This window comes from Neomonachus schauinslandi, chromosome 4 (genome assembly GCF_002201575.2).
Source record: "Neomonachus schauinslandi chromosome 4, ASM220157v2, whole genome shotgun sequence".
Classification (NCBI taxonomy): Eukaryota; Metazoa; Chordata; class Mammalia; order Carnivora; family Phocidae; genus Neomonachus; species Neomonachus schauinslandi.
This window is the reverse complement of record NC_058406.1, coordinates 171,567,862-171,581,882: the sequence shown is the minus strand read 5'-3', so window position 1 is coordinate 171,581,882 and position 14,021 is coordinate 171,567,862. Positions and strand designations below refer to the sequence as shown.

The window sequence follows — 14,021 nt, the reverse complement described above, 5'->3', positions numbered from 1 at the left end:
AATCAGCCAAATTCAGATAAATAGGATAAGCTCAGGAACAGCTTATCTATTTTGGGTTATTATAGGGAGACAGGCGGTCCTTGTCCTAGAAGCTGACCTCCCAAAGACTAGTGACACCTTTGATAAGACACATCTTGGTGCCTCTGATAGAGCAGAATCCCAGGGAGACAAGCCATGAACTTGGCAGTTCTCATGTGCCCACAAGGAAAAGGAGGGAGAGGGAAGAAAGAGAGATGGAACCTGGGACATATCATTTCTCTTGCATGACCCTGGATGGGCCTGTCTCACTTTTCTATTTGCTCCTCGGCATCAGAGGTTTTGGGGTTGGTCTTCAAGACGTCGCCTTTCCCAGTCACACTGATGTCACACTTCAGGTACCCCTTCGTGCCAGTCCTGATGTCGCCAGGGTCTGTGAGCAGGGCCCACTTGTCACAGAACTGATGACCTGTAAAAGCGTCCTGACAGCTCCGATTCCCCACACAGCTGGACCCAGCAGGTCTGTCCCACACCCCAGGCCTCCCTGGATCTGCTCCCTGGGAGGCAGCAGCTCTTGTCAGTATCCCCAGCCTCGTGCTGCCTCCCTCCCCTCCTTCCCTCCTCTCCTTTTGTTCCCACCCTCTTCTCTCTCTTCTCCAACCTGCCACAGGTATTTGGAAAGCCTTCCACCCAGCGCTAATCACCTAGATAGGTTCCTAGCTTGGACAGGCTAGGAGGACATCAATGGGGTAAAGAAGTCACATACTCTTTCACAGGCTGTAAATGGGGCTCATGGATCTTTTTGTTTGGCCTACACTGTCAGTCCAAACTTTAAAAGCTCTTACAAAATCTAGACCTCTGGCTTATCTAAAAAAAATTGTTAGATCTGCCAATACAGAATGTACAGTTCCACGTGTTCGCAGGTGGTAAAGGAGCTGAGAAGCCACTGCTCCTTTCATGTGGGTTGTGAGCTCTCCTGTTCCCCACAGTCTGTAGCACCCCTTAAGGTATTAACCCCAACCACTGCCCTCCTGGCCCCCAACTCATGAGAGTTGGAATTGCTTTGAAGAGAAGGGAGCTTTCATGAGAAGATCTAGATTTGTTGATGGCCCTCTTACTTATCAGCTCCTGACCTTGGACAAATTACCTGCCTTCTCTGAGTTTCACTTTCCTATAAATCAGAGATAATAAGAATTATCATAGCCAACCCTTATACGGCATGCCACAGCCATTACTCTGAGCTAGGTTCTATATGAAGCACTTTATGTATCAACTTAATCTTCCAACAACCCTGGAAAGGAGGTACTATCTTATCTTCATTTTCTCAGATGAAGAAGCTGAGGTGCAGAGAAGTCAAGTCAGTTGCACAACCATGAAAGAGCAGGGTGGAATGTGAAGCCAGGCAATCTGGCTCTGGAGTCCATATGTGTAACTCCTATGTCACTGTTTCTGCCCATGTCACACAGCATCACAGCACGAACTTACAGACGGAATTTGTTGGGGGAAGAAAACTGCTCAGAAGTATGGACATGAAAGATAATGTTGTCATTAGATGGTCAACGTTGAGGAAAAGAGCCGGGTTTGCTCCAACTGTGTAATTGGTGCTCATCTGATTGAATGAGTGGGTCAGTGGATGGGTACATGAATGAGTTGACCTCCAGGTGTGGCAAACTGGAGATGAGTAAGGGAGAGATTGGGAAGTGATGCTTCCTTACCAGGCTGGTTGTACACAGTCCCCAGGTCTACTTTGAAGGAGCCGATCAATATGCTGCCTATCAGCTTGTGGTGAAAAACCTGAGGAGAGATGGAGCAGTGAGTTGGCTGCACTAGATTTCTCTTTGAGGATAAATCTGTGAAATGGGTTCATGACCCCTCAGCAAGGATTCTAGACCGTGACGCTTGTCTGGCCTTCACTCTTGTCTGGAGCACAGTGACATTTGGTCATCAAGTGAAAAGGGCATCCAGAAGTATCTCACCTGGACCTCTTCCCCCTAGCAGGTTTTCAGCTATTGAAGGGCACCTAACAAATCTCACTCTCTGAAAAGTATCTTTTTAAACCAAAGTGAGCTCTGGTACAGCCCACCCTTCAACACCCATCTCTCCCTATTGAAACTCTACCTATCCTTCAATGCCTAGAGCAAATGTTGCCTCCTCCAAGCAGCCTTCCCTGATCCCCCACAGCTGAAAGTCCCCTTTCTCTCCTAAACTTCCACCACACTCTGCTCACAACTTACTCAGAGAACTGAGCAGTGCTATCAGGATGAGGAAGCTCTAAAGGAAAGCAGAAGACCTGGCACGGGGTCCAGAAGGCACACTGCATAAGAGACTGCTGAAGAAGCAGGAGTAGTTTAACCTTTAACTCAGAAAAAAGAAAACTGGGGGTGTGGAGGTGGGGTAATGGTAACTGAAGTGTTTTCCAATCTTGGAAACACTGCCATGTACAAGAGGGAGTAGGTTCCCCATGTGGATCCAAGTCACACATAGAGAGACTCAGCTCACTATAAGGATAGGTTTTATAATGGAACTTCCCAGTAATGAACAGGCTTTTCTAGAGATAGTGACCCGTCCATCACTGGATATAACCAAGCAGTGTGCCAAAACCCCATGTCAGAAAGGTAGCGACAGGGGTTCCTGCACCAGCTGTGTTAGACTAGAGGGTCTCTGGGCTCCCTTCTATGACATTCTATGAGTTCCTTGAATCAGAAACAGTTTCCTACTTTCTTCCACCCACCACATGCATGGCCTTGCTCAGAATAGGTGTTCAGTAAACATTCACTGAATTAATGAATGATTGACTGATCGAATGATGGATGAGTGGAAGACTTATGTGGTTTCTAAACAGCTCCTTTTGGTGGAGGCAACTAATAAAAATAAATTCAATTGACTTTAGGAAATGAAGAAATGACAGCCCTTCCAATCTCCCTTTCTACCCTTACTACCTCGCCCAAACTTTGTAGGGGAGTTAAGAGAACTGAGGGCAAGTAAGGACAGCTTGGCTCGAGGGGAGGAGTTATTTAAGGCCACATATATAAAGCTCACTCCAAACCTCCCCATGCTTGCAGTTGCTAATGTGGCTTCCCAAAGGCCCCAGCAAGAACATAAGCCTGATTCAGGCTCTCTTCTTAGGCCCAAGGCATCTGGGTCCCTGTGGGCACAATGGGACATAAGAGCCCACATGGGTCTTTAAATAACACAGGAGGCCTCCTCAAATTATCCATCCACCCAGTCTGAGCGCCAGGTGCGGGCAAGCATGAGATTACAGGGACTTCAGGGAGTATCACACACAGAGTGCTGGGGGCCCTGCATGCCTGTGGTCGCTGTCAAAGGAAGATGGTCTTTGGCACCACCATAGTCTGCTACAGCCTGTCTATCCCAATAGTATCTGCCTACTGCACTCCACCCCCTTCTTGTCCCATGTTGAATTTATTTTGGGCATGTTGACTTTTAGTCCATGAACTACCAGAAAACTTGTATTAAATACTCCCCTCCAAGGGGAGTTTTCCCTTTAAAATCTTTGGTCTCTGTCCCTAAGGGTCATTTGGGGGTCCCAAAGTATTCTCTTCTTCCAAGTTAGGGAAAGAAAGAAAGGCAATACCAGCTTTGGTCCTCAGTCTAAAAATCCACGGTCCCACAGAAAGCCATGACCCTTGTCTATGCTATGGTATGAAAATCTAGCTATTAATTGTTTGTCTGAAATCTAGACAGTTCCTTAGGGCCCAGCTACACTGCCAATCTCACAAACAGGTGGTTGCCAGAGCTATGCAATGTAACAAAGTCTGAGGCAATGCCCCAGGTCCCAAAATATATTCTGTACCACTTGTCATCATGCCTAAAATTCAAATTAAGAATATTTGGCTTGGGTGCCTGGGTGGCTCCCTCGGTCAAGCATCCAACTCTTGATTTCGGCTCAGGTCATGATCTCAGGGTTGTGAGATCGAGCCCTGCAATGGGCTCCACATTGAGTGTGGAGTCTACTTAAGATTCCCTCCCTCTCCTGCTGCCCCTCCCCGCTCATGCTCTCCCTCTCTAAAAAAATTAAAATAAATAAATAATGTTTGGCTCTTATTTTTTTAAGAATGTTTGATTCTTGATAACTTTTCATTCTTCAAGAGTCACATTCTTCAAGTGCCCCTGAGAAAGAGAATATAATAATTCCACTATTACCTAAGACTTAAAGCAGGACCTATATATAATATGTTATATATGTTTATATATATATATATAAGACTATGTACATATATAAAATACAAAATAAATATAATATAATATAAATTACAGAGATGGGTGGATGATAAGGACAGGCAAGGAAGTCTCCAAGACAAGTTTTGCCATCTTCAAAATTCTAACTAGAGTTGGTGTCACTGCGGAGAAAAACATTTCCTCACTCTCCATATGTCTTGCACTGGTACATAAAGTATGGAGTCTGTCCTTTCAGAACCATTAGGAGGAGAGCGCTTACCCTTCCACGACCCACTCCGCCTCTCTCAGGCATGCATAGCCATGCTAACCTCTTCATGGGAGAAGCAGTGATTTCCCAGACTGGTGAGATAAATGCAGTCTGTCACCCACTGGTCTCTCTGTCCCTTTGCTGAGTGATGTGAGGTTGGTATCAATCTTGTCTGGCCCCCATTTTCTCTGAAGTACTAGCCCTTCAGCATGGGCACTCTCCCTTCCCGTTCCTGTCCTCCATGTGGTGGACCACCTGGATAAGGTGCCTGGCTAGACCAAGAAGCTTCTCTGTCTCTACTGTTCAGACATGATCTGTGGAGACAGGAATTCACCCGCGGAGCTGAAGAAGGGTATGTGCAGCAGACACAACCCCCCATGAACAGGTCCTAAGGTCTACACTCAAAGGCAGCTAGGAAGAGGCCAAATGGCAACCACTTGCTCCAAATCATGTCCTCTGATCCAGCATTACTGATATATTTGGTTCCTTCCTGATGCCTTTTCCTCCTTTTCTATTTATTACCAACTAGGAGGGGGGAGCAGTGTGATTAATTATCATTAGTGTGGATATCATCCCAAGAGAGAAACACTAACATTTCATCTCATAAAAAGAAATAAATTGACTCAAAATGGCAATCTGTCAAGATGACATTTGAAGCATGTGTTGCAAATTTCCACATTAGTAAACTCCACAATTCAATTCATGATAGCTTGAGAGTAGCTTATAACTTGTTTCCAAGAAGCACAGGTTTCCTTGAGGAGGTTTTCCTTCTCAAATTCCTCCACATTAGTTATTTCATGTTCCATCCTGTTGGTTTTGCACTTACCATCCCACACTCACCCTCCCAAACCTATTCACCCCTAAGCAGGCTGAGCTGTTCTAGAGAGTTCCCAATACCTAGAATCTCTCCCATCACCCTCCCACTTCCATCACCAATGATATACTTACTGAGATTTTGATGATCTTGTCAAAAAGATGCAATTGGGGTCCAATGAAGTCAAAGACAAAGTACTAAAAAACATAAAGTTCATTCTGACCATAAATTCAGGGCTTGCATTTAAGAACTTTATTACTGGACTAGTCATAGATTTCTACCATTTTAACCAATTGCTGCATGGTCCTCAGTAGCATGGATACACCATAAATCAACTGGCCATCCCCTATTTAGGGTCACCTAAATTCTTTCCAATTTTTTTTCAAATGCAAAAAAAAAAAAATGCTGTCATCTCCATCTTTGCACAGGATATACGTGAATTTTCCTCTAAAATGGACATAAAATGTGCAATTATTGGGTCATGGCTTATGTGCATGTAAATATCTAATAGATAATATGAAATTTCTTTCCAAAGGGGCCAAGCCATTTTACATGCTCACTGGCAGCATACGAAAAAGCCATTTCCCCATCCCCTGCCAACCCTTGATATTGTCAATTCTCTTAATTTGTTGGTCTATAAATAATGATGGGTGAAAATCAGAGTGTGGTTTTAATTTGGAGTGAATTGATTAAAATCTCATTGTCTCAGGATTTTTCAGTTTCAAACATCTTTGTGGCCATTCCCAAGATTGACCAGGAAGAGAATGAAAAGAAATTATGGACAAGGAGGACTTCTAATTTTAAGAAAGTGATTGAATTTTAGAGTTGAAGAAATTCTCTAGACCAGTCTCTCTATTCTACAGATAAGAAGACTGAAGACCAAAGGATTTAAAAGACATGCCTGGATTCAGACAGCTGGTTATTGCTGAGCCTGAGAGCACGGCTCAGTTCTCCAGAAATTATCACACAAGCGTTCAAGTATAGATGTTTCACCCTTTGAACTTTACCCAGTACCTCCCAAATGTGAGGTAATATTCTCCTAAGATGTAGAACACTGGGGTGGTGTTTTGTTGTAGGTTGCGTCTTTTGGGGACTGGTAGGGGTGGGGGAGGCAGGACCAGGAAGTCGCTTCATGGGTTGTTTGTTTTTGAGCTTTAGGGTGGAGGAATAATTCAAGGACCTTAGAGATGAACAGGACAGCAGTAGGAAAGGGAGAACTGACTGCTCACAGCCTGGTTTTAAAGGGCAGAACAGAAAAATCAAAATGTGGAAATTGAAAGATGCCATTATACATCATAATAAGAAACCTTCAAAATGGCAGTCCCTAGATATCAATGACAGGCCACATTACATTCAATGTCTTCTGTTTAAGAAAATGGGAAAATACACATGCTATTTCAGGAAGCTTTTCATATATGTGTTCAAACTTTTAAAGAGTTGTGTTGTTCAGAATTTTTTTTTATGTGGAAAACTCACATGAAATTCCTCGTTTGGATATATGAAAGTTGTGATTTCCTTGGACCAATAAATTCGTTCCAATGTTTATTGTTTTCTGCTTTCACATTTCAAACTCAATTGCCTCACACAGGTTCCCTAGACCTTTGAGCCACACACATTTTTCTAGCTGGAAAATATTCCCCAGCCCCTATTAACTGGTTCCTTCAACATCTGATGGCCCTTGGGCTTGAAAATTAGGGTCAAAAGCTGTAATAAAGGTTTTCAGTTCAACTTCTATGTTTCTACTTGTATGTCTACTGATGACACATAAGCCCAGTTTCATGTCATTTAGATCCAGGACTTGTATGCATAAAGAAAATACTAATTATAACATTTAACAAATCTGTAGAGCTTTGCAGTTTTAAAGCATCTTCATACACATTATTTCATGTCTCATCCATGCCAAAGTTGTTATGGAGGTGAAGGTAGGATGGGAAGGAAAAACCTCATGGTGAAAGCTCAGAGGCAGGAGTGATGAGGAAAGGAGTTAACAGCTCAAGTGGGATTTGGTTATTTTCTGTTGATTTCATTTTCCATGGTCTCCCTTTTCAATTACTACGCCCATTAGGGAAATAGTTAAGAGTTTGCTGCATTTTTTGTATAACATTTAGAAGCTTCCTGTCTCTCTCTGATGTTTTTCGCTTTGATGTTCACAATTTTTACACTGCTTAGAAAAACCCGTCTGCTTTACTTTCCAAACCAACATGCCTATTTCAAAATTAATAATTAAATTTCTAGTGTCTCTTTCATGAAAAAGATGTTTATCTTCTTCATCACCAACGCTCAATACATTTATTGAACTTAAAACCAGAGCTTATAATGGGTGAAGATGAGCATATGAGAAATAAGAAAATGGGTATATTGAAAACACAGCAATGAATTTAAAATCAGTAGGAATTCCTCCCCTCTCCTTTTCATCATCTTTTTGTGAAACTCTACGGGGTTGTTTGTAAGGAGGCTCAGAGGGTTTGCCAAGGCTTAGACGAGTTGTGGGAAGCAGTGAGGAGGGGCACAGCTTTCCCACAGATGGGAGTGGAGGGAGAATTGGTGGGGAAGATGTTGGTGACCTCCACGACTTACTTCATTGTAAAATGGGCTGTTGGTTCCTTCCTTCACTGTGCTTTGCTTCTTCTCGTCCCCGACCTCAATGATCACAACTGGATCAATGTTCTCACCCACCAGCTGGCGGGCCTCAGTGATGGTGATGGCAATCTACAACACAAAGCAGCATGTATGCACTCTGGACCTTGCTGTTCGTTCACACAAGAAGAACTGGGGGAGGCTGGGCAGGAGGAGTCATTCACTTACTTGATAGTTTTGGGACCTGACCTCCCCATCGTGGATCTTAGTCGACAGTTTTGATCTATTAAAAGAAAGTTTAATGTATTTGTTTAAGTAAGAACACACTTTAGATCCATAAGCCATGAAAACATTTTCCCAGGTATATCTAAGTAGTTTTATTAATACTGTATCACATATTCTCTCTCCATCTCTGGAGGAGATAAATGTAAATAAACAAGTGACTTAACCTCTCTATGACTCAGTTTCTCCATCCTAAAAGTGGAACTAATAATAGCACTTACCACATGAGGTAATTGCTACAAGTGAATGATATAATGCATGTAAAGATTTAACCCAGTGCTTGGCAAGAATAAATGTCAACTCTTATTGTGAGTATGATTATCAGTATCATTTATTTTTTATACAGAATGAGAAACTGAGATGCCTCAGCAAGTCAGTGGCAGAGCTGGGTCTACATAAAGATCTCCCTTATCTCCTGTCTGATCCTATCCACAAGACTTCTTTGCCATTTCTTTTTTTTTTTAAGATTTTATTTATTTATTTGAGAGAGAGAGAGAGAAACAGCATGACGGGGAGAGGGTCAGAGGGAGAAGCAGGCTCCCCGATGAGCAGGGAGCCCGATGTGGGACTCGATCCCAGGATCATGACCTGAGCCGAAGGCAGACGCTTAACCGACTGAGCCACCCAGGCGCCCCTTTGCCATTTCTAGTAAATATAACAACCCTGAGTTTTGTGATTGCTTTTGAAAGAATTAGTAAAAGAGCGGGGCGCCTGGGTGGCTCAGTCGTTAAGCGTCTGCCTTCGGCTCAGGTCATGATCCCAGGGTCCTGGGATCGAGCCCCGCATCGGGCTCCCTGCTCCACGGGAAGCCTGCTTCTCCCTCTCCCACTCCCCCTGCTTGTGTTCCCTCTCTCGCTGTGTCTCTCTGTCAAATAAATAAAATCTTTAAAAAAAAAAAAAAGAATTAGTAAAAGAGAAAATTGGAAGGAACAACCTAGATGCCATCTCAGTGAGATTTCACATTCCAGGGGATTTCATTTATCTGGACTATCATAAGTAATTGGAAACAGATGTGCAACACCTGGGTATTTAGAAACTGATAATAGTAGAAAGAGGTGAAGAATCCCTGTCGTCACCAAGGCAGCAATGAGTGGGAAATGAATGAGCTTGAGTTCCTATTGAATTTTATTCTCTTGCCTTCTGAAAATACCATCTTGCATTTGACTTCATCCCTTTTCTGCTGATTATAATTGAGTCTAATAGAGAACAGAGTAAGCTAGTAAAAAATCTCAAAGCTTTGGAGTCAGATTGATCTGAATTAAAATATTTGTTTTTCCCAATTTTGTGATGTTACGCTTAATTTCCTCATCTGAAAGTGGAAATAATAATTCTGACCACATAGGGTTGCTCTAAGGATTAAAGGAGATAATGCATGTAGGGAAGGGTAGATATCAAAAGGTATATAAGTTCATTAATAAAATGGCAAATTCATACTGACCATTTACCGTGTGAAAGTGCTTTCCTGGTCTCAGAGGATAAACAGGTGAATGAGCTAGCAACCTGGCCCTTGCAGAGCTAGCAATCTATCCCAGGGAGAGAGGACCAAAGCATATCAAGAAAGAACTAGTAAATGTAAAATGTGTTGTAGGGAAAAAAAAATGTGATACAAGTTCAAAGAAGAGAGACATTCCTGAGAGTCCAGGTAAGCAACAAAGACTTTACTGCAGAGATTAGATGTCACTTGAGCATTAGTTGGTGGGTAGAATTTTGATTGATGCAGAATGCACTAACCAGGGAAAAAGAAAGTCTTCTCCTCCTTACTTCTTTTCCCCCTGCCTTCCTCATTCAGTATTGTTATTCTGGTGAAGTAAATCACAAGGGATCCCTTCAAGGATATTTAAAAATAATTGCAATCCTGATTCGGGGGACTTGGGGGGCCATGATTGTCATGGTGCCATATAGGGAGAAGGAGATACTGCAGTGAGTATATGCATACAAATTTCATGTCTCCTTTTAAGAGTCAACCTTTCAGCTATCACCATCTCAGATTTCCAGCTCTTTCCCAACAACCCTCTACCTCTTACACATATCTACTGTGTGCTATCCTGCCATGGCCCAGTTACAATTCAGGTTCTGCCACACAGGGAAGGACTAATATGCTTTATTGATAGTAAGAATTCTGAGCAGAAATAGAAGGGAGGGCGTGAGGAATTACCATGAGTAAGAAAATGACATAAACAAATACGGTAGACTGAAGACATCAATAGCCCCAAGTATTAGTTACCTTGGATCTATGCTCTTTGCCTTGTAACTTGTAGTCTCTCATTCTGACATGGGCTGGACTTGTGACTTGCATTAGCCAATAGAATGCAGCAGAAATGATTTTTGCTAATTCCAAGCCTAGACTCAAGAAACTTTGTGTACTTCCACTCTGCCTTCCTTCTCTTGAAACTCTGCCATCACCACTATTGGAATAAGCTTGGACTAGCCTGCTAGAGGATCTAACACCATATGGAGGAGAGCTCAGTGGTCCTGGGTGAAGCAATCCTAGACCAGCCTACCACCAGCCAACCCTCAAACTAAAATCAGCAGAGTTACCAGTGACCACACACACATGAGTGATGGATGTATAACTATCTGGAACCAGTAAAGCTAACCAACTAATTCATAGATTCATAAGCAATAATAAATTCTTGTATTAAGCCTCTGAGCTTGGGGTTGTTACACATGAAGCGCTAACTGATAATAGCAAATCACATGCAAAAGGACAGTTTGTTCTGACTTTTTGTTGGGTAGGATAAACACTTGGGACAAACACAAAGCTAAGATATCTGGCACCTTGATGAATTAAAGAGCAGGTGAGGGACTCAGGTCCTGAGTCTGTCTTCTGTTGTTCCTGTCATTCCTGAATTATGAGGCACAGCAGGACCTTAACTCAGGGGATTGAAGACCAGAAGCTGGTAGAGCTGGGCCCCTGGCCTGCTGAAGGCTGACCGGTATCAAGAGGCCAGCACTGCCATAGAGGATATGAAGTAGATACAGACGTCTGTCTTCCTGTCTTAGACATCTGGCTCCTTGCAGACAGTAATCAGGTATTATTCTCTGTTCCCCAGAACCTGCAGAGGTGCCTCCACATGGGAGGTACCCAGTAATGTGTGCCGACTGCCTGCACCAACACTGTACCTTCTCTTTGGAGGAGTTGAAGTGATAGGAGTGACAGATTCATGATCATAAATAAAATCTCCTCCTGGTCCTTCCTGGTGAGAAGACCCCTCCTGTGGTGCCTCTGCTTCACTCTGGCCATCTAGAGGAGCAAACAAAGGAAGAAAACTGTCAATTATGATATACACAGAGGTGACCTGAGCCTCAACTGTCCAGCACTATGCCAATCATCATAAGGAGTACAAGGAGCCTATAAGACATTCCCTGCCAGCATGAAACTTAATATCTCACTGGCAGAAAAGAAAGGCATGTACCTTAATTTTTCTAAAAAAAATATTCATCTTCTGTTTCCAAAAAAAAGAGTAGATGTATATGCATGGTATTGTGGAAAGACAACTGGATTATGAACTTAAAGACATGCTTTCAAGTCATGACCTTGCCACAGTGGACCTTCAGACAAGTCATTTATTCCCTCTGAACCTCCTCAGTAAAAGGTAATGTGCGTAAGAATCACCTGGGAAACTGTTGAAATGCAGATTCTGATTCAGTAGGGCTGGGGTGGAGGCCAAGATTCTGCATTTCTAACAGCAATGGTCCATGTAAGTCTGTTCCTGCTGTCTGAGGGCCAATTTTGAGTAGAAAGGTGTCCTAGGTTGAATTATATTTCCCAAAGACCTCAAGTCCTAGTCCCCAGAACCTGTAAATGTTACTTGGAAAAAGGGTCTTTGATTAAATTAAGGATTTTCCAATGGGGAGGTTATCCGGGACTCTACAGGTGGGTCCTAGTTGCAATCATATGTATCGTTACAAGAGGGAGGCGGGAGAACAGAAGAATGCAATGTGATCACAAGGCAGAGATGGGCCAGACGCTGCCACCCTAGCCATTGGAAGATGGAAGAGGGAGGAATCAGATACTCCCGAGGGGGTGAGGCCCTGCCAATATTGTGATTTCGGTCCCGTGATAGTGATTGTGAATTTCCTGCCTCTGTTACTATGAGAAAATTAATGTGGGTTATTTTAAGCCACCCAGTCTGTGGTCATTTGTTACAACGGCCACAGGAAATGAATGCACGAGTGCCTAGAAAATTTAAATGAATGGATAGTAAACATATTCTTTAGACCTCCTCTTCCCCCACGGAGGGCTTCTGATTTAATTGATCTGGGATGTCACCCAGATGTCCATTTTTTTTTAATCCCCCCAGGTGATTCTAATGTATAGCAAAGCTTAAGAACCACTTCTCAGACAGATTTTTGACAAAAACCAAAGAGTGTGTGGAATTCTCTCAGGCACTAAGAGACTGCATGGTGAAGTTCAAAACCCTGACTCCAAAGGTTCTAACTATGTTTTGGGGCAAGTTACTTCACTTCTCTCAGCCCTGTCGTCCTCATCTATAAAGCCAGGCAAGGCCAATGTTACCTACCTCACAGAGGTGTTATTTTTTATTGTCTATTTTTTTTATAGCACTCTTCTCAACCTGTAATGCAGTTACCTACTCAAGTCTCAATAGATAAAAGAGGCTCCCCCATCCCCCCCCCCAGAACAGGATGATTTGAGGACTTTATACAAAGGTGTGGGTACAGGAAAATCACAAAGAGTTGTGCAGCTATCTGGGGCTCATAGCAGCCAAGCTGTTTCTGTTTGGAGGCTCCAAAAATGAGGCAAGAGAGCAGTTACCAGAACCTGGAAGGAAGGGAAGTCAGGTCCAGTCAGCTCCCTACAACCCTTCAGCTGAGGGACACATCCAATCCCTGGATCTGAGCTCATGCTCCTCCCTCCCTCATCCTTTCTGCTGAGGCGCCCCACTGGGGAAGGGACCTGGGTTCTGCATCAATACAGGTCAGCCTCCTGGGACTGAGAACAGGTGGAAAAGGGTGGAGAATTGATTTGGGAAAGGCAAACAGAAAAGTCCTACATAGGGTGATCCTCCCTCTAAACTACCCGAGGGCACTGTTCTATACCAGAATCTAGCGCAGAACCCAGCACTCAGTTTACAGTCCATTAGCATTTGTTGAGTAAATGAATGAATGGCTGATCATGGGAGGGACTCAATAACTTTGAGTAACTAATTAATGGATGGGTTAGGATCATCGGAATTTTATGAAATTTAAGACATAGCCACTATGCCTCAAATACACGGATATGAGAGCCACTGACTTTGAGAATCTCCATATACTTCATCCAGTAAAACCCTAACTTCCCAGGCCAGGCCAAAAAGGAGAGAGCGTACTATGGACTTTGTTTTGTCAGTCTCCTATGGGGCAAGCCCCTGGCCATCAGCATAAATGCTATTTACTTTCTAGGAAGGGCCTGATTCCACTCTGCCCTGTTTCTTTGTGGGCTAAAGACTCTAATTAGAATGAGCCTGGGGAGTCAGCTTCTCTGAAATGCCTCAGGTTGACTGCCCTAAATCTCCACCAGCTTGTTCTTTCCTCCCTGGTGCAGTCAGTAGAGGCTCCTAACTGGAGGCTGACCCATGGAGTAGGAAAACCCAGGCTCTTGTATGAGATTGACCTCTGCTCAGAAGCCAGCTTCTCTACTTCTTAGCTGTGCAACTTTGGGTAAGCACTCAACCTCTCTGCACCTCTATTGTACAGGAGCAAAGGAACCTACATTTCAGAGTCATGAATGATGCATGTCAACTAAAAAGCAGCAGGGACTCACTAAATGTGTCCTAAATACTATTTTTCATAAGGTCCTGAAAGTAAGGGACTGTCTCATTCAACCTTATGCCCCGGGACCCACTGCAGGGTCCTAATTTCAAGGACACCAGATAAGACCTAAAAGCCTTTTTCCCTGAGTAGGTAGCTTTAAGCCCTGTCCCC

General features: G+C 43.4%; 1 protein-coding gene across 1 annotated transcript in view; it reads right to left on the bottom strand.

Annotated features, from left to right (window-relative positions):
- Positions 1-14,021, bottom strand: part of FER1L6 (fer-1 like family member 6) — a 110,567-nt gene that overhangs the window by 95,235 nt on the left and 1,311 nt on the right. Inside the window, exons 2-7 of the mRNA XM_044914306.1 lie at positions 11,220-11,340; positions 8,043-8,097; positions 7,815-7,946; positions 5,372-5,434; positions 1,692-1,770; positions 289-445 (exon numbers count right to left, since the gene is read on the bottom strand). Coding sequence (XP_044770241.1) covers positions 289-445; positions 1,692-1,770; positions 5,372-5,434; positions 7,815-7,946; positions 8,043-8,097; positions 11,220-11,340 — 607 coding nt within the window. The remainder of the gene's footprint in view (positions 1-288; positions 446-1,691; positions 1,771-5,371; positions 5,435-7,814; positions 7,947-8,042; positions 8,098-11,219; positions 11,341-14,021) is intronic.